Below are 27,829 nucleotides of genomic sequence, written 5' to 3' on the forward strand. Positions count from 1 at the left end.
TTATCCAACTTCCAAACTTCTGATATGAGGCCGGACGCTGGGACAGGATGAACTTCAAAATGATGGGGACCTTGATGGCGTCACCACGTTGGCGTCACAGCGAGCCAATAGATTGCGCGTTCTGCGGCGAATGGGCGGGAAAATGCGAGTGTCTCCGGGCAGATTAGTAGCGCGCGCGAGGGAGAGTGGCAGTTGGGATTCGGATGGTAGGGCGCGAGCGTCGCGCGTTGGCGGTCGATTCTCGCCGTTGTTGACAACAACAACGGTGGCGGTAGCTTGAATTCCGGTGGTGAGAGCAGCGGAACCATGGACAATTTCCAGAAAGTGGAGAAGATCGGTGAGGGTACATATGGAGTGGTCTACAAAGCAATGAATAAAGTCACAGGAGAGATGGTGGCACTGAAAAAAATAAGACTGGACGCGTGAGTTATGACCATTAGCAAAACGAAAACTAATAAAAAGTAACTCGCTGACAGGTGACTTTTGTCAAGTCTCGACTCCAGTATTTTCTGCTGATGCAAAGCCACGGTGTCTTATTTGGCTATTTGGCTGCCCGCACTTAAGTTTTTAAAATCTCACATTATACAGACACACACATACCTGCATAATGACATGCTCATCTGATTTTCTGTACCTTCAACAAAGGAAAATGGTGCTAAAAAGATTATTAATTGTCATCTGAAGATGATTGTGTACACACGTTCATTTTATAGCAATATGCATCCACTGAACGACAGATATATTTTATATAAAGTTTCCATTCTGAACTTAGCATAATTATATTTTTTCTTGAAAAGTCAGTTGTGTAAAATCAAACTTCGCTTGGAATTTGTTGCAAATTTGCAAGTTTCATTTCAAAGATGTTTACAGATCTACACAACAGGTTCATTCCAGTCATACCATATTCAACAAGGTACGTGTGTAGCAATAAGTTATATTTTAAAATGGAAGTATATCACATGCTCTGTAAACATTGATAACAATTCAAATTAAGACAGAGCAGAATAACAATTCTGAAAGCTAACGGTAAATGCAAGGGAATATGAAGTTGATGTTCCAATTTTAATGTCACAGATAATTTGAATGAAGTTTTGCTATCAATGATTTCAATATGAATTACTTAGACCAATTCCTACTTGCTAATTAATTCCAGGCAGCCATCATTCTGTTGGCACTTTTTTTATTATGAGCTGCCATCTAACCAAATAATGGAAAGACTCATTGAAGAACAGTCAGTTTATAAAGAAAAATCACAGTGTCACGTATTTTGGAAAATTCTTCATTACTTAAAGTCATAGAGATGTGCAGCACGGAAACAGACCCCTCGGTCCAACCCGTCCATGCTGACCAGATATCCCAACCCAATCTAGTCCCATCTGCCAGCACCCGGCCCATATCCCTCCAAACCCTTCCTATTCATATACCCATCCAGATGCCTTTTAAATGTTACAATTGTACCAGCCTCCACTACTTCCTCTGGCAGCTTACCCCATACACGTACCACCCTCTGCGTCAAAACGTTGCCCCTTAGGTCTCTTTTATATCTTTTTCCACTCACCCTAAACCTATGCCTTCTAGTTCTGGACTTCCCCACCCCAGGGAAAAGATTTTGTCTATTTATCCTATCCATGCCCTTCATAATTTTGTAAACCTCTATAAGGCCACCCCTCAGCCTCCAGCTCTCCAGGGAAAACAGCCCCAGCTTGTTCAGCTCTCCCTATAGCTCAAATGTTCCAACCCTGGCAACATCCTTGTAAATCTTTTCTGAACCCTTTCAAGTTTCATAATATCTTCCTGATAGGAAGAAGACCAGAATTACACGCAATATTCCAACAATGCTCTAGTCTCCTTCCAATTGGAAAGATGTTGTGAAACTTGAAAGGGTTCAGAAAAGATTTACAAGGATGTTGCCAGAGTTGGAGCATTTGAACTATAGGGAGAGGCCGGGGCTTTTTCCCTGGAGCATCGGAGGCTGAGGGGTGACGGTTTGGACCAAAGGGTCAGTTTCCATGCTGACCATCTCTATGACTCTAGTGGACCCAGCACTGATCCTTGGTCCTTATTTACTTATTGTAAATGCTGTTATAATTTGAAAAAGATCTTCAGGCGTAATTTTTAGTTAAGAATAATTTTATGTTCAGCATAGGAGTAACATTAGGATAGAGTCTATAAAGAGACATTGCTTTTTTATTATGTTTTGCAAACAATGTCACTATCATTTTTTAGATATACATCTTAGCATCTTTGAACTGGGCGTGTCTACGCACACTGGCTGGACCCTTTTACCACCTTACTACTTGCTTTGGTCTCTGATATCCCCCCTTTGTCCTTATCCTACAGTAAGGCTTTCTAACTTTCTACAGTTCTGCAACACTCTATTAACATTAATACATTACAGGTACTGAATATACTATCCTGTGAAGCCCTCTATGAAATGTATATGTTTCAATAAGGTCACTTCTCATTCTTCTAAGGGATCAATTAATCTTCTGTAGACTGCCTCCATTACCGTTATATCTTACCTTCGATAAGGGGACCCAAATCTGTTCACATTAGCACGAGTTTTAAAGCTGAGGAAAGGCAATTACAAAGCTATTAGGCAAGATTTAAGAAGCATAGGATGGCGAGGAAAACTGCAGGTAATGGGCACAATTGAAATGTGGAGCTTATTCAAGGAACAGCTACTGCGGATCCTCGATAAGTATGTACCTGTCAGACAGGGAGGAAGTTGTCAATAGTGGGAATCGTGGTTTACCAATGAAGCTGAATCTCTTGTCAAGAGGAAAAAAAAGGCTTATGTTAGGATGAGATGTGATGACTCATTTAGGGCACTTGAGAGTTACAAGTTAACCAGGAAAGAGTCCTAAGAAGAACCATGAGGGGACATGAGAAGACATTGGCGGATAGGATGAAGGAAAATCCTAAGGCTTTCTATAGGTATGTCAGAAATAAAATAAAAGAATGACAAGAGTAAGATTAGGAGAAAGTGAGGACTGCAGATGCTGGAACTCAGAGCTGAAAAATGTGTTGCTGGAAAAGCGTAGCAGGTCAGGCAGCATCAAAGGAGCAGGAGAATCGACGTTTCAGGCATAAGCTCTTCAGGAATCAGTAAGATTAGGGCCAATCAAGGATAGTAGTGGGAAGTTGTGGAATTAGAGGAGATGGGGAAGCGCTAAATGAATACTTTTCATCAATATTCACACTAGAAAAAGACAATGTTGTTGACAATACGGAGATACAGGCAACTAGACTAGATGGGATTGCAATTCACAAGGAGGTGTTAGCAATTATGGAAATTGTGAAAATAGATAAGTCCTCTCTGGGCCGGAAAGGATTTATCCTAGGATTCTGGGAAGCCATAGAGGAGATTGCCGAGCCTTTGGCTTTGATCTTTATGTCATTGTTGTTTACTGGAGGATAGCAAATGTTGTTCCCTTGTTCAAGAAGGGGAGTAAAGACAACCCTGATCATTATAGACCAGTGAACCTTACTTCGGTTGTGGGTAAAGTGTTGAAATCCTAAGAAATAGGATTTATGATAGTCTAGAAAGAAATAAGTTGATTAGAGTTAGTCAACATGGTTCTGTGAATGGTAGGTCATTGCCTCACAAACCTTATTGAGTTCTTTGAGAAAGTGACCAAGCAGATGAATGAGGGTAAAGCAGTTGATGTGGTGAATATGGATTTCAGCAAGGCGTAAGATAAGGTTGCCCACTTTATGCTATTGCACGGAACATGGAGGCATGGGATTGAGGGTGATTTAGCAGTTTGGATCAGAAATTGGCTAGCTGAAAGAAGAAGGTGGTGATTGATGGGAAATATTCATCCTGGAGTTCAGTTACAGGTCATCTATTTTGGGTCCACTCCTGTTTGTCATTTTTATAAATTACCTGGATGAGGGCATTGAAGTGTGGGTTAGTAAATTTGCGGATGACACTAAAGCCAGTAGAGTTGTGGATAGTGACGAAGGTTGTTGTAGGTTACAGAGGGACATAGATAAGCTACAGAGCTAGGCTGAGAGTTGGCAAATGGAATTTAATGCAGAAAAGTGTGAGGTGATTCACTTTGGAAGAAGTTACAGAAATGCAGAGTACTGGGCAAATCGTAAGATTCTTGGTAGTGTAGATGAGCAGAGAGATCTCGGTGTCCATGTACATAAATCTTTGAAAGTTGCCACCCACTTTGATAGGGCTGTTAAGAAGGCATATGGTGTTTTAGCTTTTATTGGTAGAGGCATTGAGTTTCGGAACCATGAGGTCATGTTGCACATGTACAAAACTCTGGTGCAGCCACACTTGGAGTATTGCGTACAGTTTTGATCGTCACATTATTGAAAGAATATGGAAGCTTTGGAAAGGGTTCGGAGACAATTTACTAGGGTGTTGCCTGGTATGGAGGGAAGGTCTTACGAAGAAAGGCTGAGGGACTTGAGGCTGTTTTCATTAGAGAGAAGAAGGTTAAGAGGTGACTTAATTGAAACATATAAGATAATCAGAGGGTTAGATAGGGTGGACAGTGAGAGCCTTTTTTTTCCTCGGATGGCAATGGTTAGCATGTGGGGACATAGCTTTAAATCAAGGGGGTGATAGACTCGCCAACTTTAAGGGCATTTAAATGGTCACTAGATAGGTATATGGATGAGAATGGAATAGTATAGGTTAAATGTGCTTCAAATTTGTTTCACAGATCGATGCAACATTGAGGGCCAAAGGGCCTGTACTGTGCTGTAATGTTCTATATTCTAAATTATCCTAGGTGGACTAAGTAGTAGCTTGTATAGTTTTTTACAAGACTTCCTTGTTAAAGACTGCTTTGGAGATGCCGGTGTTGGACTGGGGTGTACAAAGTTAAAAATCACACAACACCAGGTTATAGTACAGCAGGTTTAATTGGAAGCACACTAGCTTTTGGAGCGACGCTCCTTCGTCAGGTGATAATGGAGGGCTCAATCCTAACACAGAATTTATGGCAAGAATTTACAGTATGATGTAACTGAAATTATACATTGAAAAACTGCCTGTTTTTCAATGTATAATTCAGTTACATCACACTGTAAATTCTTGCTATAAATTCTGTGTTAGGATTGAGCCCTCCATTATCACCTGACAAAGGAGCGTCGCTCCGAAAGCTAGTGTGCTTCTAATTAAACCTGTTGTACTATAACCTGGTGTTGTGTGATTTTTAAATTGATAAAGACTATTATTCCAGTTACCTTCCTCATTATCCACTGAACCTGTATGCTAGCTTTTTGTGATTTATGCATGAGGACCCCCAAATGCCTTTGTGCTGCAGCTTCCTGCAGTCTATTTAAATAATACTGCCTCCATTCTTCTGCAAAACTTCATTTTCCACATTATATTCCATATACCAAATTTTTGACTCACTTAACCTGTCTATATTTCTCTGCAGATATTTTGTGTCATCTTCACCACTTATCTTCCCACCAATTTTTGTGATACCACACTCATTTGCCTCATTTATGTCATAAATATATATGAAATAAATAATTGTAGTCCTGTCACTGATCTTTGTGGTACTTCAAGCAAACAAAGAGGTGCAGGTTCATAGTTCCTTGACAGTGGATTTGCAGGTCGAGAGGGTAGTGAAGAAAGCTTGCCTTTGGTATGCTTGCCTTTATTCATTAAGTTGGGGTATCGTGTTGCGTCAGTATAGGGCATCAGTTCAGCTACTTTTGGAATATTGCATTCAATTCTGATCTCCCTGCTATACAAAGAATGTTGTGAAACCTGAAAGGGTTCAGAAAATATTTACAAGGATGTTGCCGGGGTTGGAGGATTTGAGCTATCGGGAGAGGCTGAATACCTCTATACGGTCACCCATCAGCCTCATATGTTCCAAGGAGAATAGCCCCAGCCTATGCCACTTTTGGAGTACTATGTACAGTTCTGGTCACCCTGCTATACAAGGAAGATTCGTAAATTAGAAAGATTTATAAGGATGTTCTGGGACTGGAGGGTTTGAGTTACAAGAAGAGGCTGCATAGGCCATTACTTTTTTACGTGGAGTGTAGGAGGTTTAGTCTGATCTTTTAGATATTTATAAAATCATGAGAAGCGTAGGTAAAGTGAGTAACAAATGTCCTTTTCCTAGGGTAGGGGAGTTCAAAACTAGAGGGCATATTTTTAAGGTGACAGGAGAAAGAAAATGAAATCTTCATGAAATAAAACTGTTCAGTATTAAATTATCCAGTTAACGCAGCTTTCATTGAAATAGCATACACAGCATTTTTCTCCCATCAAGTTACATCATGGCTATGGATTACACCTTCATCTGCAACAAATTCATTACCTACGTTTTGCTGATTCCCACTTGGTTTTTGACAAGTATCAAAATGCTCTCTCTCCTCTTAACAACCCCTCTCCCGTTTTATTGACCTTCTACCCATTGTTGACCATTTTCCTTCCAACGTACCTCCTGTCTCCCTTTGCATTGACTTTCCCAACTTTATGGCTTTCTATCCTTCTGGCATGCCAGCTTTGCTTCATAATCCACCTGAGTTATCATTGAATCTTGACTGCCCCACTACTTCCAGCCTTCCTGACTGTTGGTCCTTATCTTCTCACTGCTGCTTCAATTACAGGCTGCTTGTTTCACATGTTTGCTGCTGATAAGCTCATCAAAGATTCTATTACCTTTCTCTGATTGGTTGTTACCATGATTGAATTTTACTGGGAGTTTTGGTGTCTTTCGGAGATGAATTTGCCCACCTCTGGCATGTGTTTTGACTGTATTAATGAGGTGAATTCTTAAATCCTGCTACTTGATCTTTGGTCATCTTGATTGTCACATTATTGTAATCTATGACTTCCTGCACTTTGGAATCAAATTTTCATTGTGAATCTGAAGGCTGTCTTATTCTGAATAGTTTCAAATCAGTTGCAAATTGAATAATATAAGTGGCTTCCCTATAGAATGTGCATTGCTTATGTAGGAAATGTCCATGTGTGTAGGAGATTGAAATCTTGCAGGACACTCCTGTAGATCCCTGAAAGGAGGCAGAAGCAAAGAAATGCAATGCTGTTGTGATCTTAACCTCAACCTGGCCAACTGTGCATATCTTTCTCCAGGTGACATATCCAGAAAGCTGATCCTCAGTCAGTGTACATTGTGTTGAGGATATTGCCTTCAGTGAGTTCGAGCTCTGTGTTCATCTCTATCTTTGGTGAGCAATAATGGTGGTGATTTTGATATCAGTACTGCTCAACCTGTTCCTATTATCAAAGGTCTGCACTAAAGTTGTGAAGGCCAACAGCTGGAAAGTATAGATAAAGTAAAACAAAGGTCTGAAATGACCTAAGGTCTTGAAAGTTATCTCTAAAGCAGTGAAATTGCATGCTGAACAAGACCCGTGAGCAAAAGCTTTTAACTTGATTCAGTATTTGAAGGCTTTCCAATGTGAATTTCATTGACCCATCGATTCTTGCACTGCAATCCCCTGGCGAGTTTCAGATAGCCTGAGAAACCTCTGTACTATGCAGTTTGACCCAAAATACAGGTTTATATCTTCAGTTAATTACATTTTGGTAACCTTTTTCAAATCTACCTATCCCACTGGGCTAGCAGGCCTTGAACCATGCATAAGTTAATGAGTTTGTGTCAAAATATTGACATGCTGCAATTTTGCCTTCTTTAACTCCCAGCATCTACTGTTAGCTACTATAATGTGTTGTATCCACATTTATAATGGACCTACCTTGTAAATTTGGAGGAGCTATTTTACTTTAAATAGTAACAGAAATTGCTGGAGAAATCAGCAGTTCTGACAGCATCTGAGCAGAGAAAACAGTGTTAATGTTCAAATAAAGTGATCCTTCAAAACTAAGTTTTGCATCAACGAGCTTCTCTGCTTGTGCTGCATAGAACATGCTATTTCCTATTAACTTGGCAAGTTAATTTGGCTTAAATATTTCTATTGAACCATGAAAGTAATATTAAATTAAAAATGTGAATTAAGAATAGGGTTGGTATTCATGACTTTGAAATAAGGTGAAATATTAAATAGGCAGTTGTCCCCATTCAGCTTCAACTACAGACTGCACTTGTTTTTGACTTCAGGTATGCAATGACATGCTAGCTCATCAAAACAGGTCAATTTACACTATAAGTAACATAAAAGGAACTACTAAAGTCTTAAGAATGAAGAAAAGAATAGTTAGAGGAACAAACCGACCAATTAGGTACCAAAAAGGAAATTGGTGGAAATAGTAGGCATAGCTCAGCAACTGAATGAGCATGCTGGCTGTGTATTCACGAATTAAGATGTTGCTAATGTTACAGTAAAGAAGGAGCTTGAGAAATTGGATAGGAGGAAAAAAGATAGAAATAAATAAATGATTGGAATGGCTCAAAGTAGTCATTTTCCAGCCAGAATGGATACATTTTAGATTGATGAGAGAAGCAAGCATAAAAATATGAGATTCTAGACACAATCTTTCAATACTGATGTAGTGACAGATGAATGAAGGGTATTACATCTTTGAAAATAAAATAAATAATCAAGCAATCATGAACCAGTCATCCAAATGTCAGCCTTGGGGGGGTGGGGGGGCAGTGAACATTATTGAAACCATGACTGCAATAGAGTTAATTTTCAGTTAGGTTGTCATTTATTATCTCATGATTTTCTATGTGGCTGTATTAAAAACAAAAACTTGCAAACATGATTGAGTTGCTGAAATTAGGTGAATGATGAAGATGGTACTGTTGATGTTATGTATGTGGATTTAATAAGGTGTCCTGTTCTATTCTTACATATTACCAAAATCAAAGTCCATTAGATTAACAAGTCCCGGCAGTCATAGTATTGATACAATATTGACTATGGGACAGAAAAGAGGAAATGGTGGTGAATGAATATTTTGCAGAATGAAGGGACATATATTGTGGTGTCCTTTAGGTATAAGTATTAGGATCACAGCTCTTCTAATGTATATTAATAATCTGAGTGTAATTTAAACATTTGTAGATGACACATAACTTGCAAATGTAATAAACAGTGAGGAAGAGAACAGCAAACTTCAGGAGGAGATAGACTCCACAAAACAATAAATACACAGCAAGTCTGAGAAACGTGGAAATTCATTCTGGAAGAAAGAATGAGTATAGGCATTTAAACTAAATGATACACTATGATTGCCCATTATAGTGAAGAAGGCATTTGGTATGTTTGCCTTTAGATTAGATTACTTACAGTATGGAAGCAGGCCCTTCGGCCCAACAAGTCCACACCGACCCTCCGAAGAGCAACTCACCCAGGCCCATTCCCTTACATTTACCTCTTCACCTAACACTACAGGCAATTTAGCATGGCCAATTCACATAACCTGCACATCTTTGGACTGTGGGAGGAAACCGGAGCATCGAGAGGAAACCCACGTAGACAACGTGCAAACTCCACACAGTGAGTCGCCTGAGGCAGAAATTGAACCCGGGTCTCTGGTGCTGTGAGGCAGCAGTGCTAACCACTGTGCCACCATGCTGCCCATAATGCAAAGAGGCCTTTATTGGTCAGACCATTGTGACGGTGGCACAGTGGTTAGCACTGTTGCCTCACAGTGCCAGAGACCCCCAGTTCAATTCCCGCCTCAGGCGACTCACTGTGTGGAGTTTGCACATTCTCCCCGTGTCTGCGTGGGTTTCCTCTGGGTGCTCCGGTTTCCTCCCACAGTCCAAAAATGTGCAGGTCAAGTGGATTGGCCATGCTAAATTGCCCGTAGTGTTAGGTGAAGGGGTAAAATGTAAGGGAATGGGTTTGGTGGGTTGCGCTTTGGCAGGTCGGTGTGGACTTGTTGGGTCGAAGGGCCTGTTTCCACACTGTAAGTAATCTAATCTAATCTAATTAGAGTTGGGAGGTCATGTTGCGGCTATATAGAACATTGATTAGATTAGATTCCCTTCAGTGTGGAAACAGGCCTTTGGCCCAACCAGTCCACACCGACCCTCCGAAGAGTAACCCACCCATACCCATTTCCCTCTGGTTAATGTACCAAACACTATGGGCAGTTTAGCATGGCCAGTTCACCTGACCTGCACACCTTTGTGACTGTGAGAGGAAACCAGAGCACCCGAGGAAACCCATGCAGACACAGGGAGAATGTACAAATTCCACACTGTCACCCAAGACGGGAATCAAACCCGGATCTCTGGCATTGTGACAAAGCAGTGCTAACCACTGAGCCACCATTAGGCCACTTTTGAAAATATTGTGTGCAATTCTGGTCTCCCTCCTATAGGAAAGATGTTGTGATACTTGAAAGGATTCAGAAAAGATTTACAAGGATGTTGGCAAGGTTGGAGGATTTGAGCTATAGGGAGAGGCTTAATAGGCTGGGGCTGTTTTCCCTGGAGCATCGGAGGCTAAGGGGAGGCCTTATAGAGGTTTATAAAATCATGAGGGGCATGGATAGGGTAAATAGACAAGATCTTTTCCCTGGGATGTGCGAGCCCAAAACTAGAGGGCATAGGTTCAAGGTGAGAGGGGAGAGATTTAAAAGGGACCTAAGGGACAGTGCTTTCATGCAGAGGATGGTATGTGTATGGAATGAGCTGTCAGAGGAAGTACAATTGCAACATTTAAAAGGCATCTCGATGGTTATATGAATAGGAAGGGTTTAGAGGGATATGGGCCAAGTGCTGGTAAATGGGATTAGATTAATTTAGGATATCTAGTGGGCGTGGATGGGTTGGACCGAAGGATTTGTTTCCATTCTGTACATCTCTCTGACTTTTACAAAAACTGCAACTTCTGAAAGAATCGAATAATTTTATTTTGTTCTCATGTTCAGCCCAGAGTAGTGTTGTAGAGCAGAGAGACCTAGGGGTTCAGGTACATAATTCTTTGAAATTTGCATCGCATGTGGACAGGATGATTAAGAAAAGGTTTAACACGCTTGCCTTCATTGCTTAGACTTTTGAGTATAGGAGTTGGGAGGTCATGTTGAGGTTGGTGAGGCCTCTTTTAGAGTATTATGTGCAGGTCTGGTTGCCTCTGATAGGAAGGATATTATTAAAGTGGAGTGGGTTCAGAAAAGATTTACCAGAATGTTGCCAGGAATGGAGGGGTTGAGTTATGTAAATAGGCTGGATCAGCTGGGACTTTCTTTCACTTCAGCATAGGCGTTTGAGGGGTGACTTTATAAAGGTTTATAAAATCATGAAGGACATAGATAAATGAATAGCAAATGTCTTTTCCCTCAGGTGAGGGGAGTTAAAAAACTAAGGGGCATATTTTTAAGGTGAGAAGAGAAAGATTTATAAAGGATATGAGGGGCAAATGTTTTACACAGAGTGTTCAGTGTGTGAAATGAACTGTCAAAGCAAGTGGTGGATGCAGCAGATACAGTTACCATGTTTAAAAGACATTTGGATACGTACATACATAGGAAATGTTTGGAGGGATATGGGCCAAACGCAGACAGGTTGGACTAGTTTAATGTGGAAACATAGTCAGCATTGGACGAGTTGGACTAAAGGGTCTGTTTCCATGTTGTATGACTTTTCTCACTATTCAGGTTGATCTTTGTAACATATTGGAAGTTCCAACCAATATTAATATAATTAAAAAGTTGGGAAATTAATCATTAGATCACACTGTACTGCTTGTTGGGTAAATTATAACATCTGAATTTCATATAGAAACATAATAGCACAGAGAAGCACATTCAGATGATTAAATCCTTGCGAGTTCTCTATCGATGAAGCTCATCAGTCTCATTGACTCACTATATTCCTATTACCCTGCAGATTTATTTCTTTTTAATGCTATCAGTTTTCTTTCCAAATAAAAGGTGTACAAGAAAACAAATAAACGATTGCTGAAGATCAAACCAGAATCTGAAGCTGACGATGATGTGCTCATTTTTAAACATGTTTTTATATTTTATAGTGAAATGGAAGGCGTGCCAAGTACTGCTATACGGGAGATATCTTTGTTAAAAGAATTAAATCATCCAAATATTGTGAAGTAAGAAAACTTATTCTTGTTTTTCAGTTTGAATAGGCAAAGTTCTGTGCAACAAGGAAATATAGATAGCTCAGAATAGGCATTTATAAATTTTTCAAAAATTGTAAGCTTTTTTGTTTACTTTTCGTTAAATATTTTTGTATGTTTGACTGTAACTTGTGGGAGTCAATTATTTGTTGAACCCTCCTTTATTAACGCATATTAGGCAACATCAGAAGTTGAAGACATCTCTTTCAGATTACTAAATCCAGTCAAACTTCATTGATAACAATGTTATGGAAGGAGCAAAGTATTGTTAGCATGGCTCAAGAAATGCCACACAAGTACTTGTTCTATGATTAATATTAACAGCAACAACTGAGGTCAGCAATTTGAGAAAAAATAAAAGTGTTGTGTTTTGCATATGGGTATGAGAGACAATATTGTCTCCAAGAGGTATGGTGATCCCTTTTGTGTCAGCATTTATTTTCTATGTGAAAATGTTTTAAGTTTCCATAAAGTATAAGACATAAATGTCATAACCCCAAGATGCCCTTCTAGCAGAGAAGAACATAGGCTTGTGCCTGCTTTGCAGTTGTCCTCTCAGCTTCAAACTCCCTCCATTCCAAACTTTTTTTTAGCTCTCTTTAATTTCTTGACTTTACTGTAATTGCTGTTCCTCCAGGCCTGTTTTTCTCTTTCTTACATTCAATTTTCTTTTCCTGCTACACACTATGCTTTGATCCAAGATTTACTTGCCATGTACGTAGGGCACATATGGGGATGTTTCTGGTCCTCGTAAATCCTGAAAGTGTTTCACATCACATTGATCAGTCATCTGGATTCAATTTTAATTAGAACTATATATGAAATGCTTTATTTGTGTGTGCCCACGCACCTGACTGTGGAGGAACTTAACCGATAAAACAATTGGTTGGTTTTGCAGTCATGTTTAAATGATGCTGATGAGCAGATTAGAATATATTGACTGCAAGACTACCATTTAGGGGAAATTAAACTAGAGTTTCCGATATAAAATCAAGAACTGTGGATGCTAGAAATCTGAAAAAATATTTGCTGGAGAAATTCAGCAATCCTGACAGCATCTGTGCAAAGAAAGCACCGTCCATGTTTCAGGTACAGTGACCCTTAATTAGTTCCAATGAAAGTTCACTGAACCTGAAATGTTAACTGTGCTTTGTTTACACAAATGCTACCAGACCTGTGAGTTTCTCCAGCAATTTCTGTTTTTGTTTCAGCATTCCTGATTCTAATGAATTCACATTAACTTTATCCAGATCATTTGATTTTGTGGACACAAGTTAAGAACTGATTTAGTTGTAATGCACTACATGATGATGCACATTCTATGGTTTTGTATTTGACTGGTTGCTAATCAGAAGGCTACCTTTGGATATATACAATGAGATGAGCTAATGACTTCAGGAAAGAAGGAAAGACACCTGAGCATGGATGGGGAAAAGTCTATTTTCTGCGAAGTTTCCATATATTCTTTAATTATCAGTCAGAATAAAACAAAACAAAATAAAAATAATAAAATAAAGCAGGTATAACAGATTCAAGAGAAGCTAATTGTTGGATGATATAATTTGTACCATGCTGCAATTCTAAAATTTGCTAGTGTTTAAACGTTTTGATTGGAGACTGAGATCATAGTAAATTTCTACTTTATATTTGAAATTCGCAATAGCATGAATTTGAATCGACTGAAGCATAGTATTGTAACAAGCAGTCATAATTAATATGTATACTCTTGTCTTAGACTGTTAGATGTTATCCACAGTGAAAAGAAATTGTACCTAGTGTTTGAGTTTCTGAATCAAGATCTGAAGAAGTATATGGATTCTGCTCCTCCTACTGGGCTCCCTTTGCAATTAGTTAAGGTAATTAAGAATTAAACTTCGACATAATTTACGCAGACTTAGATTATCATGCAGCTTTTCATGAACCAAATGCCAGTTCCACCATTTTTGACAAACTTCTCCCTACCAACCCTTCTTCATGATTCAAACCTGGCACCACGTTCATTTTGAGAACATATACAGTTGATATTTTCCCAAGCTTTTGCAAATATGTAGCTTACGTCAACCACAAACAGAAGTACAAGCGTAGAGATGTTTTGATTGCTTTTTTCAAACACTATTGTGCCTCACAATTTTCATAAATGCAAGAATGAATAAAATTGTGGAATCTGGCACATAGAGAATTATGAGAATAAACCCATAACATAACATTCTGTGGCACCACACTTTAGAATTTTATTTTATTCTCTTGAAAAGGCATCACTGGCAAGGGTAATATTTATTACTGTTGTGGACTGCTGCAGTCTTTGTATAAAGGTTGTTAATTCCAGGACTTTGACTCAGTGATGATGAAGAATTGGCAATATATTTCCAAGTCAAAATGGTGTGTGACTGCGAGACAAATTCACAAAGATGGGACTCTCAGCTGTAGTATTCAGCTGAATAAGCCTTGGTAATTTGGTGCAGCACATCTGATTTATAGTGTCTTCTTCATCTAGTAGTCCCTCAAAATGAAGAGGATACTTGGCACAGAATATAGCTGATGACAAGAACATAGGCGAGGCTGGTACAATTGCAACATTTAAGAGGCATTTGGATGGGTATATGAATAGGAAGTGTTTGGAGGGATATGGGCCGGGTACTGGCAGGTGGGACTAGATTGGGTTGGCATATCTGGTCGGCATGGACGGGTTGGACCGAAGGGTCTGTTTCCATGCTGTACATCTCTATGACTCTGTGGTTCTTTTAACACTGGAAGGTTATTGCACTGCAGCTCCCACATGGTTCTGGCTGACCATGAAACTCTCCCACTGTTAGCCCCGGCGTTTGTAGGTTGGTAATCAATCTGTTTGTCCACGTCATGAATGCGCCTTCAGTAGATACACAATTCAACAGTGAAGAAGACACTGAATGTTTAAAATAGTAGAAAAGATGCCAATAAGCAGATGTCCTGAATGGTGTTGAGTTTTCTGGGTGTTATTAGAATTGCAGTTCATTGAGCTAAGTGAAGAGTTTTCCTAGCTTGTCCCTTGACAATTATACAAAGGCCTTGGATTTCAGGAAATGAGTCATTTGCTGTAGAGTACTCAGCCTCTGACCTACTCTTGGAGCCACAGTCTTAATGAGGGTGATCCAGGTACATTTCCAGTTAATGATGACCTCCAGAATATAATGTCAAGGGGAAGTGGTTAGAAACTCTCCTATCGGAAATGATCATTGATTGGTATTTATGTGGCACGCTTATCCTTTGCAGTTTATCAGAACAAGCATGAGTGTTGTCAAAGTTTTGCATCAACTCTAATGTTCCATCATCTTAGTCTTTCTAGGTTTCAATGACAAATAAACACTAATATTGATTTGGTTTTAACTCAAATGTCAGGCATACATGTGGGCTGAATTCTATTTTGTAAAGAACTATGTAAAGACATAGACTTGCATTTGATTTAATTGTCACTGTGTCAGGCCAATCCAGTAGCTTGGAGCCTTTGGCAATCCTGTCATTGCCATTCACCAATGCCTGAACACAATTAAAAACCATCCAGGCACCCATCTGGTCAGCTTCACAGTTTCCCAGGTCCTGCATGGTGGATAGTACACCGCCACCTCTCAGAATTCTTAGTCAATCATTGGCCTAAGCTCACAGTACTAGCAATTTCAACAGGAACAGTGGCTTCTTCCAGGACTATAGCTATCACGCGGAGGAGGAGCAATCCGGTTTATCCCAGGTAAACTTGGCAGTCTCATTGGGTCCAGTCATGTAGTTCAGGAGTTGCAATGGGAATCGGGTGTCCAAAGGAGAGCCAATTTAAAGAGAAGAATGCAGTTTTCCTATCGAGGCAGCCCTTGTTGCCAGCCAGTCACATTGAGCACAGATGCCCAAGCAGGAGAGACTTTGCGCTCAAACCACTCATTTTACTCAGATAATGTGACTACCTGCCTCTGTTACTGCTGGTCAATGCTGCAAAGATCGGAAGAATACTAGAAGATTAGGAAAATCTTAAAGTAGCAAAAGATGATTAAAAGAATACAAAGAGACTGAAGTTAGAATATTAAAGTAGACTTGCTGCAAACATAAAAGCAGCCAGAGAGCTTTTACAAGCATATAAAAAGAGAGTAGCCAAGCTTTGTTTCATCTTAGAATGAAACTTGTGATCGTAATAGGAAACAAAGAAATTGCAAGACTTTAGAACAAGTGTTTTATATTTTTTTCATCCCAGGAGACACAAAAATGAGCGGCACGGTGGCACAGTGGTTAGCACTGCTGCCTCACAGCGCCAGAGATCCGGGTTCAATTCCCGCCTCAGGCGACTAACTGTGTGGAGTTTGCATGTTCTCCCCGTGTCTGCGTGGGTTTCCTCCGGGTGCTCCGGTTTCCTCCCACAGTCCAAAGATGTGCAGGTCAGGTGAATTGGCCATGCTAAATTGTTAGGCAAGGGGTAAATGTAGGGGTATGGGTGGGTTGCGCTTTGGTGGGGCGGTGTGGACTTGTTGGGCCGAAGGGCCTGTTTCCACACTGTAAGTAATCTAATCTAAAAAAAGCACCCCAAGAATAGTTGAAAATTAAAGGCAAAAGAGAGGAAGGAACTCAAAACAGTGAATCACTATCACCAGGAACAGATGTAGAAATCATATTCACCCAAAGACTGACAAAGTACCTGCACCTGATGAACTCCATCCTAGCGTCTGAAATAAAAATGGCAGTGAAGATAGCGGATGCATTTGTTTTTAAGTTTCTGGTATTCTTTAGATTCCAGAAATATTTCAAAGAATTGAAACATAACAAATGTCACACGTCTATTCAAGAAAGGAAGCAGTCAGAAAGCAGGAATCTATAGCCCAGTTATCCTATCATCTAGCATCAAGAAAATGCTATTGTCAATAAGTTCGTAACAGCTAGCCTCAGTATCATTAGGGATGGTTTTGAGAAGTATTAATTTATTATTAGGACGTTTTCAAGCATTTCTTTGTTCTTCTATTCAATTGCCTGGCAGTTGCTGAAACCATCATATTGTACCAACTTCCAGTTAATTTCTTCACAGCATTCAGACTTAATGTTCGATTCAGTCATTCCACTTCCGAGAATTTTTTTTTGTATGCGATGTTTCAGTTAATTAACAACTTTTTTGCGATTGGCACAAATATTAATGCCTGAATCAAAATGACTACGTTGTTGGGAATTTCACACTTTCTTTGGAGAAGAGGACTGCCTAATGTATCTAATTAATGCAGGCATCAGATTTTTAAAAAAGACATTAAGGTCTGCAGGCATCAGGAATAAAACATCCTCTGTCAACAGATTATACATTTATCCTGGAGCCATTGGAGCAACTTTGTTACCTCAATTATGAACATGCACAGTAAGATTTACTTAAGATTTGTAATGCATTGACAGGATGATAAAACTGTGAAACTTGTTAAGAATGTTTGAATAATCTTTTTCTGAATGTTGAGTGTTCACATAACAAAACACCTTCTTGTCAGAGTTATCTGTTCCAGCTTCTACAAGGTGTCGCCTTCTGTCACTCTCACAGAGTCCTCCATCGAGATCTAAAACCACAAAATTTGCTCATTAATGATGCTGGTGCAATCAAATTAGCAGATTTTGGATTGGCAAGGGCTTTTGGAGTTCCTGTGCGCACTTATACCCATGAGGTAATTATGATCTGTGCAGTTTTGGAAGTGGTTAATAAAGTTAAGACTTGAGGTGAAATTTTACTCTCAGTATAACTTTTATGGATTTAGCCCTTTCTCACATGTGGCATTTTAAAAAGGTTGCTCAACCAATTAATGTGCATTTTTCAATATCAGAATGCTGCAGGATTTTGATTTGGAAGCTTAAGTGGACAGCAGTTTGGGTGTCAGTCTTTTAATTGGTCACTATGTATAATATACTGCACAGAATCAACTATTCAGTGAGATAGTGTGGATGAGGGGAATTGCATTACACCTTAATTTCTAGTTTCAAAATTCAGCCAACAGGTCAAGAAAGATAAAAAGTGACTTTATTATTTATCAATCCAAAATATAGTAAAAGAATAGCAGGCTCCACTTCTTCATTACCAAAAGGCTTTGAGTCACAGGGATCAGTTAATCGGCAACAGTTTATCATAAATTTAGATAGATAATGCTAAATCTGTTACAGTCTTGTTTTCCTGCCCTAGGTAGTGCAAAGACCGACTTCATTATTTTATTTATGTATCAACTATTGAGCCACATACAGACCTCAGTAGCAATAAATATTTACATTTCTAAGTAATCACTGAAAGCTGCTGATAGTTTATGGCTCTTGAATACTTTTAAAATTTCCCACCTCAGGCAACTTCTATGTGGAGTGTGTACATTCTCCCCATGTCTGCATGGGTTTCCTCTGGGTGCTCTGGTTTCCTCCCACAATCCAAAGATATGCAGATGAGGTGAATTGGCCATAGTGTTAAGTACATTAGTAAATATAGGACAAGGAAAAGGGTCTTGTTGGGCTACTCTTCAGAGGGTCAGTGTGGACTTGGGGGTGCCGAAGGCCTGTTTCCCTACTGTAGGGAATGTAATCTAATCTAGTGATCAGTCAAATATATATTTAACACGTTTATGTCAATTATTTGTGAATAAATCTTTCTAAATTTTTATTAATCTTTGATTATATATCCTGATTGATTTCATTTTTAGGTTGTAACCTTGTGGTACAGAGCACCAGAAATTCTAATGGGATGTAAATTTTACTCAACAGCAGTAGATGTTTGGAGCATAGGATGCATCTTTGCAGAAATGGTATTTATATCAGAAATACAACTAATGTGTAAAATATGTTGTTTTTACGTGTATTTATATGTATGTATGAAATATATATTTATTTCTTCCTATTTTAAGAATTTTTTTTCCTTTTAAAGTTTGAGGAAAATAAAAACACACAAAAATGTGACAAAGGATCTCATTGCTGAAATGTCACCAGTGTATCTGTTAAAGGTCTTGAATACATTTTGCTCCTCCCATGTCAAAGTTGCTTCCTATACTTTGTAATAGACCATGCATGGGATTTTTGTTTTGGGTTTGAGATTATGAGATCAGGGTCCTGACTGCCTATCAAGTCAAAAATAGTCATCTGACATAATTTTTAGATGAATGACAAATTAATAGCCAAAGTGCATGTTTGCCATCCCATTAAACATGCTGGACAAATTCTTGACACTGGAGGACCAATAGCAGATTCTCCAGCACAAAGACAAAGGAAGCTTGCTAGTCAGGGAGAGAGAGGACACCTCACAATGGAAGCATCCTCTCAGTATTTCTAAACGTTTTGAAAACAAAAATGGTCACAACTGTAAGACCACTACTGTGGAGGGCACTGCAGACACATCTTTGTGCATTGTCATCAGTGCAGAGATGAGTTGAGCAAGTGGGTTAGCTTACTATGGAACTCTAGCCATTAGACGGCTAATAGGAGGCCATTTTCTATCCCGAGCATTATTTGGATACCTGACAGGCCCCAGATGCCAACTGGAAAATTCCTCTTGGTAAAGGAAAAGGGCATTAAGTAGACTCCTTAGTCATAGAGTCTTGGAGATGGACAGCAAGGAAACAGACGCTTTGGTCCAACTTGTCCATGCCAACTAGTTATCCTAAGTTAATCTCGTCCTATATGTTTGCATTTGGCCCATGTCCCTGTAAACACTTCCTATTCATATACCTATCCAGATGCCTTTTAAATGTAGTTGCCTAACTAGCACTGCACCTCCAACTGAGCCTCCTTAAAATGGTCTGAGGCAGGAAATGCTGACGATTAATGTGCTGCCTCTGACAGCAATTTTTCTGCCTTCACCTGCCTCTGGGATCAATTGAAAATTGTATAAATTCCATGTCAGCATTTATAATGGGAATTTTCTGTTCCAACACATTAAGGTTTCCCTGTCATTTTATTGTTGGATAAATTAAGTCATCCTTGAAAAACTTTTAGTAATTGAAATGGCTAATGCATGACTGGATATTTCTATAGTTGGAAACCACTTCCAGCATTTCTAAACAGTTAACAATTACAAAATTTCTCTGTGTGCAACCCGTGTATCATGTGTGTAATTTTCAACATATCATGCAATGCAATTTGTGTACAAGCATGAGTTGAAAACAGGAGTGATTTTTCTTCCATGAAGATTTTAGTCATTACCTTTTAAAGATTAGATTCCCTACAGTGTGGAAACAGGCCCTTCAGCCCAACCAGTCCACACCAACCCTCTGAAGCGTAATCCACCCAGACCCATTTCCCCTCTGACTAATGCACCTAACAGTATGGGCAATTTAGCATGGCCAATTCATATATTTGGATTGTGGGAGGAAACTGGAGCACCTGGAGGAAACCTTCAGACACGGAGAGAATGTGTAAACTCCACACAGTCACCCGAGGCTAGAATTGAACCTGGGACCCTGGTGCTGTGAGCCCAAAAAGACTTTAAAGAAACTAAGAATTTATTTATACAAGCAACCTTTACATTATCAACAAACTTTCAAGCGTGTACTATTCACAAGCAATTTCTGTTATTTGAACAGTTGTAGGTAAGTATGAGACCTAAGGAGATATTTTATATAAACTTGGACACTGTTCCTAATACCAAGATCTGCCCAATGTTCCCAGACCTTCCCTTTCACTACTCCAAATAGTTCAAGGCTCTGGAAACATATTCAAAATCTTCAGGACCCTATGGTGCATTTCCTGCTGTTCCAAAATGCAATGACTACTCCAAAGTATTCTTGGTACTACCACTCAGCATAGCATTCTGTTCTCATAAAACTATGACTGACAGTGAGCAATAACGCAGAAAACCTGTTGTGTGTAAAAATATTTGACATACAAATTTCATAAGCTTACTTTGATCTAATGCTAGCTAATTATTTTGTCTGGGTTATATACTTTATCAGGCTTTTGTGATTCACTCAGATGAGAAAACAGCCAGATTTGATTCCAGGTCCTTTCTATGTTGGCTGGTTAGAACAGCAGCTTCAGTCAGTTCATTACAGTCAGCCTCAATACTGTTATGGATGGAGGTTGGGGAGCTGGTATTGAGTGGGAAAGCAATTTGACCTTAAATTAAGTTCCAAAGAAGATCCATATTGAACTTGAAATATTAAGCTGTTTCTCATCATAGATACTGCTAAACACATTGAGTTTCTCCAGCACTTTCTGTTTTTATACAAAATCTTTCATTTGGACATTATGTAAAAATATTTTGGCCTTGGATAAAGTGTCTTTTGTAGTCTAATAATTTGTTAATACCTATGTAATCTCATGGATGAAGTATAAGAAATTGGGTGAAGAACTAGGATGCAGTTGGAGCCCTTGTCCCAATGTCAGATTTCATTTTTCAGTAGAGAAAGTAAATGAAGAGGATAAAATCAATATAATTTCACAGATCTATGCCCTATAACAATCACCTATAAGATTTATATGAGTTATTTCTTCAATTAAAGGTCACAAGAAAACCTTTGTTTCCTGGAGATTCTGAGATTGATCAACTTTTCAGGATTTTTCGCACACTTGGTACACCAAATGAGGCTGTGTGGCTTGGGGTAACACAGCTACCTGATTACAAAGCAAATTTCCCTCAGTGGGTAAGACAAGATTTCAACAAGTTACTACCCAATCTGGACATAGATGGCAAAGACCTACTGATGGTTAGTAGTACATCTCAATACATTATTATAACTTATTTTCAAAAAAATACTTTATTCACATAATTTGTAAAAGTATATTACATAACAGTTCGATGTTAGTATTAAAGTACAGTACAATTCAATTACTTTCAATACAGTTGTGTTGCCTCACTACCCATACAATTTCAGATTAAATTTATAACATATAGTCCATGTTAATTATTTAGCCCAAGGTATCTTACATTTTGTTCTAGCCTCCTCAGTGTACCATGGCCACAGGGCTTAGACTGCAATCTTTCCACATTCAGTCTTTATGTTTGCTACCCCAAGCTTCAGAGTGTCCCTCAATAGTCTTGAAGTTGCAATATCTTAGTATACAACTCTCAATCATGGACAGCTGCTTGCTTTGGAAGATGGCACTTTTCAGGCAGACCAAAGAACATGTTTCACTGAGCTGATGGTTCGTCACAGCAATTGATGTTTATGTTGGCCTTTGGTCTTGGGAACAGCCTCCAGAGCATAAAGACCTGTAATAAGGGGTATATACATTTATAAAATGATGTAGATATTGGCTCAAAACTTTAAGCTATAGCTTTATATCAATACCCTGTTGCTGATCCACTGAAAACATATGTAAATGTCAGCATATAAGTTGATCTTTGCCATCTGGAAAGATCCCTCCAAAAACAGGGTTAACTTATTTGCCAAGTAAAAATGCATGGGTGTGAATGGTTACCATGTTTGTTGTTTGTTCTGAGGGGCCTGCTATGTGTGAGCATACCTTAAACTCCTGCACAGGTTCAGAATACACCCCGTATTATCTGCTTGATCCCTTATACCTAGTTGTAAGATACCGTAAGTAAAACATTCATTTCTTGGTGAAAAATTGAAGCTGACTAATGCAAGTATGACCTGTTGAGGGGTTTGACTTATACGTCAAACATATAATTATGCAAGAACATGATTTTCTTGGGCAAAAAACTAGATGTCTTATATGCCAGGCTGATTTATATTTGATCTATTGGGTCTCACATGCTAAATTATGGATCCAGTACCCAAGTACAGGAATTTGAATTGTATCATTCTTTCTCCTTGTGGTTCAATAGAACAAATTACAGAATTTCTTGCTTTTAAGAGGACAGCGAAATAGGAAAGACACACAGCATTTAGATCTGTAATTGTTTTTAAAAAGTACAATGTCAAATTTATCAAAATATTAAAAAGACACATGAGATTGTAGGTTTTATAAATAGGGGTAGAATTTGACACTGAATGATATCATACATGTTTGATAGCTACACATTTACATCTCCCAAATTTTGCTCTATATATTCAACATCTGTACCATAGAGTATAAAAATAATTGACCTTGAACTTGTTCAGGTCATTTGGCAGGTTGCAGTAAGAATTGTATATATTAATTGGTACCCATACGAAAGTCCAGAGCATGAAAAGTTTAGAGAAGAGATTGACTAATATGACACTAGGATAAAAGCATTTCAGAATGTTAAGAGTTGATCTGAAATATATTCAAAATAATATATTCAAAAAGAGTTTTAACCAATGCATCGGGGAAAAAATTATCTGCTTGTGAATGAATGAGTGAATTTACAATGAGCAAATAATCCAAAGGGGTTTGGAATATATTTTTATGAAAAGGATTGATTCAACAACAGTAAAGCAGAAACTGTGCTAACAATTTTTAAAGGGAAATATCCTAGTATTTAAAAAAGTAAACTTCTAAAGGGGAAGGAGAAAGAGCAGGGGAACTAGATTGAGTGCATAATTACTTCAGAATATTAGGCTGGTTTGATTCAGTTGGAAGCATTTTATTACTTTTCTCAACTTACATTTCTTGTGGTTAAGTTGTTTCACAATAGTTTTCTGACACTTTTAGATGTTTTTAATGAGTTCACATGCGTTTAACAACATGCTTTTCTGTTCTTGACATGATAAGATTCCTGATTCTTTTTCTTACTTGTTTGTAATAGATTTAGGTTGAGTGTTGTGTTCTTGAGTATTAGCTCTCTATGGGGAATTATATATTTTTTTAATTATCAGAAGTGCTATTATTAATCAAGCACTATCTGTATCTATCTGTGTTCCTGTTATCTTTAGTGACCATTGTGGGGAAATAAAGTTTTTGAAAGGTTTCCTTTTCCTTTGTAGCAAATGCTCCAGTATGATCCAAACAAGCGGATTTCTGCAAAGGTTGCTATAAGTCATCGATTTTTCCGTGATGTCACTATTCAACTGCCACATTTACAGCTGTAAATATTTGGCACTGGTCACTTGGAAGAAAAAGGAACCATCTCAGTTTTCTTGCTTTATCACTTCAACTTGAAAACATTATTTTCTTAACTATCATAATTTGCAAAATTGTATTTGTAGAGTGTTTTGGCTAAAGCTTAGACAAGTCTGTCATAAAATCACTAAAAATTAGTCATAAATGCTTAAGATGACATGTAAATACATGTATGATACTACACAGATAGATTAATAGATTTAGTTTCAGTTATAGATTATTAGACACTGTGCAGTTGAATCTGTTGTTAGATTTGAAATCCCATTTTTGTAGAAAGTTTTGAAATATTACAAGTGAAAGGTCGATATTTCACAACAGATATAAATCAACATGGAATGTAGGAATTTACTTTAGAGAAGTATTTTTCACAACGATCCCTTGAGATTTTACGGCATGTAACAATTTAAAATTTCTGAGGTTTTCCTTGTTCCCTCAATAAAGGTATTTTTATGGCAACCTGAGAATCATGGTCATAGACCACAACTTCAAATTGAAAGACCTGCTCTCAATCTCATTGACATTCAAATTTGTTTCACCTTGGGAACTAACTCATATGTACCTAGTCCTTTTTTTTTCAGATCATAATCCCTAGAAACTTCCTTTGACAGTGAATCTTAATTTTTGTCCTTGACCTGTCACTTTGCTTTGTGTGGTACATTTAGGAGTGGCACGGTGGCTCAGTGGTTAGCACTGCTGCCTATGTGGAGTTTGCACATTCTCCCCATGTCTGCGTAGGTTTCGTCTGGGTGCTCCTGTTTCCTCCCACAGTCCAAAGATGTGCATGTTAGGTGAATTGGCCATGCTAAATTTACCGTAGTGTTAGGTGGATTAGTCAGGAGTAAATATAGGGGGGTGGGTTTCTCTTTGGAGGATTGGTGTGGACTTGTTGGGCTGAAGTTGCCTGTTTCCACACAGTAAGGAATCTAATCTAATATCCAGTGTTCCTATGGCCAATTCATTTGTTTTGATACTTTCTCAAAGGACATTAAGCATTCCTTAACATCCCTTTCATCAAACTTTGGTAGATCCTGCGCAAACTTAAACATTTCTTTATATGACCTTAGATTATGACTGGGATTCTCCCCACTGGAGCCCTCATCAGTATTTTCAACAAGTATTCAAGTTTCTACCAATACTTTAGAATTTTAATTCTTTTTTAAATTCTATCTACCTTTCCCATAACTTTTTCTGCCCTTTGAAATTCCATCTCTAGCTTTTTCACTTTTTCATAATCAAAATGCTTAAACTGTAACTCAATTTTAACTGATTCTAATGCTTCTCTATCCAAATAGAGAAATGGGCGGCACGGTGGCATAGTGGTTAACACTGCTGCCTCACAGCGCCAGAGACCCGGGTTCAATTCCTGCCTCAGTTGACTGACTGTGTGGAGTTTGCACATTCTCCCCGTATCTGTGTGGGTTTCCTCCGGGTGCTCTGGTTTCCTCCCATAGTCCAAAAATGTGCAGGTCAGGTGAATTGGCCATGCTAAATTGCCCGTAGTGTTAGGTAAGGGGTAGATATAGGGGTATGGGTGGGTTGCGCTTTGGCAGGGCGGTGTGGACTTGTTGAGCCAAAGGGCCTGTTTCCACACTGTAAGTAATCTAATCTAGTCAAATAACCCTAGTCTCCCTTTATTTAAAATAAACCACAGTGCTGTGCTAGCCCTTTAAAAATGTCTGTAGTCTTTATTTTAGTGGCAATTCCATTAACTTAATTAATTCAATTAACCTTTTTTTTGTAATTTAATAATAAAATGTTGAAGTTGGCTTAGATAAATGGATGGTTCAATGCATTGAAACATTGTCTAGTCCTATACTGAGCTACAGGATAGAAAAATCCTTGGTGTAATCTGAACTCTATGTTGCATTAAGTGACTAAACAGACTATGATGGAGACATTCCAGTTGACCTCACAGATTTTGGAAAAGAGATATCCATATGGACTTTATCCTCCTGTTCCCAATCTATTGTTCCAAAGTACATATGTAGACACTGGTCAAGTACAAGCTTAAATTTTATATGCCCTTCAAATGATCATATGAAGTCACATGCAAAAAGATTTGATGATGTAGCAGAGGACTCTTGGAACCTGCAAAATTGTAATTAAAATTAGTTACTATGCTTAGTGAAAAGATAATGGAAAAAGATAAATGGGAAAAATTAAATAACAAACCCATGATCTAGGATAGGCTTTTGCATAAAACCAATGTTTAGAAAGTGTATGAATGGAGTAGTTGGGATTGTTTCCTCATATTTTTGTTTCCATATCTATAAGAATGCTACTGAAATCCTGTTTAGCATCTCATAATGATATTGCTTTGTTTTCCTTAATTCATAGTTTCCCATTATGTAATGTGTTTTTAATTTAAAAGTTCAGCAAGTTATGTTGCAATGGTTTTTCACCGTGTTGTTTCCTGCAAAACAATTGTTTTTGATATGAGAATAGTTTTAAAAATGAAAGATAATGATTATCAAACCTGATTTATTAAAAAAAACCTTATTCAGGTTATTAAATAATAAAACAAATTGTAATAATTTACTTTCCAGACTGCAGTATGACCATATTGTACAAGAAGAAAAATTAATGCCTCTTAAATGCTGTCCAATTCCTTGATTTTATTTATACAATAAATATGCTCTGGGGATAGTGTATTAAGTTAACTGTTGAGGTTACAAAGAATCAATGCCATGCACTAGGATAATAACAAATATTGTACTAAATCATTAAACTGTATTAGGTGGAGCAGTATCTCTGAGGAGTTATCTTTGCAACTGTGCGACTTGTTTTACTTGGGGATATGCTTGACCTCATTAAAATATGTAAAATCCAAGAGAAACATGCAACAGATGATTAATGCAGCTTTTGGCAACACATTAACATTTTAATTCCTCTAAATTCCACTATAATTCCAGGAAACCCATAATCAATATTTTACGCAGCCTTGACACATCTTTCTTGCATTTGTACTCTTTGCCTGCATTGATAAAGCCTGAGATGCGACATGCTTCATTAACTGTTCTCTTAATGCCTCCTGCCACCTTCAGTAATTAATGAACATATACATGTGGGACCCGCTACTCCTACATCCCATTTTGAGCTCATTTTATATTGTCTTGCTGCATTATTTTTACTAAAATGATTCACCTCACATTTCTCTGTATTAAATTTCATCTGCCACTTGTCCTCTGATTCCACCAACCTTCTATGTCTTTTGGATGTTTTACATTATTTTTAAAAATTTTGCTTGTGGAATGTGGATGTCACTCCCTGGGCCAATATTTATTGCCCATTTCTAATTGCTTTTGAGAAAATATTGGTGAGTTACCTTCTTAAACTCTTGCAGTCCATTTGGTGAAGTTAGAACCGCAATGCCATAGGGAGGGAGTTCCAAGATCTTGACTCAGTGACACTGAAGGAAGTTGGATTTCCAAGTCAAGATGGTGAGTGGCTTTAAGGAAACTTGCAGGTGAGATGTACCTATGTGTCTGTTGCCTTTGCCCTTCTAGATAGTATTGGTCTTGGGTTCAAAAGGTGCTATCTCAGAAATGATCTCATTGCTCCAAGAATTTAAAGCCCTCCCTTCAGCAGTATCTCTCCAGCTATGCATTTATCTGCTCCATCCTCCTATTCCTATATTTGCACATTATATTGGAAGTGATCCAGCACACTTTCGAAGAACTGTTTGCTAATTTCTTACCAAGATCCTAAGTTCTGATTGCAGCACTATATTCCTCTTTCTACCTATCATTGGTATCAATGCAGACCGTGACTACTGTTAGTTCCTTCTTCTTTCAGGGTGCTCTGTATATATTTGGTGACATCATTAACATACCATCTGGATTTATGTCTGCAGTTGCAGAAATGCCTTGCCTTCCTACAACCA

The 27,829-nt window shown here is 38.3% G+C and overlaps 1 protein-coding gene across 10 annotated transcripts; it reads left to right on the forward strand.

Moving 5' to 3' along the window:
* Window positions 1-185: 185 nt before the first annotated feature.
* On the forward strand, window positions 186-27,055 carry LOC140482027 (cyclin-dependent kinase 2-like). 10 transcript variants are annotated; one of them, XM_072578877.1, is made up of 8 exons: window positions 201-337; window positions 7,088-7,182; window positions 11,905-11,982; window positions 13,745-13,865; window positions 17,487-17,657; window positions 18,669-18,770; window positions 21,459-21,662; window positions 23,811-27,051. In XM_072578877.1, the coding sequence occupies exons 3-8, from the start codon at window positions 11,909-11,911 to the stop codon at window positions 23,913-23,915; spliced, it is 777 nt and encodes a 258-aa protein (XP_072434978.1). In that variant the 5' UTR covers window positions 201-337; window positions 7,088-7,182; window positions 11,905-11,908; the 3' UTR covers window positions 23,916-27,051. The 10 variants fall into 10 exon arrangements, 8 of the variants coding, with proteins under 8 accessions (XP_072434974.1, XP_072434973.1, XP_072434980.1 ...); XM_072578873.1 differs by lacking the exon at window positions 7,088-7,182 and having other exon boundaries at window positions 186-422; window positions 17,502-17,657; XM_072578872.1 differs by lacking the exon at window positions 7,088-7,182 and having other exon boundaries at window positions 186-422; window positions 23,811-27,048.
* The last annotated feature ends 774 nt before the right edge of the window (window positions 27,056-27,829 follow it).

This window comes from Chiloscyllium punctatum, chromosome 10 (assembly GCF_047496795.1).
Source record: "Chiloscyllium punctatum isolate Juve2018m chromosome 10, sChiPun1.3, whole genome shotgun sequence".
In the NCBI taxonomy this organism is placed as follows: Eukaryota; Metazoa; Chordata; class Chondrichthyes; order Orectolobiformes; family Hemiscylliidae; genus Chiloscyllium; species Chiloscyllium punctatum.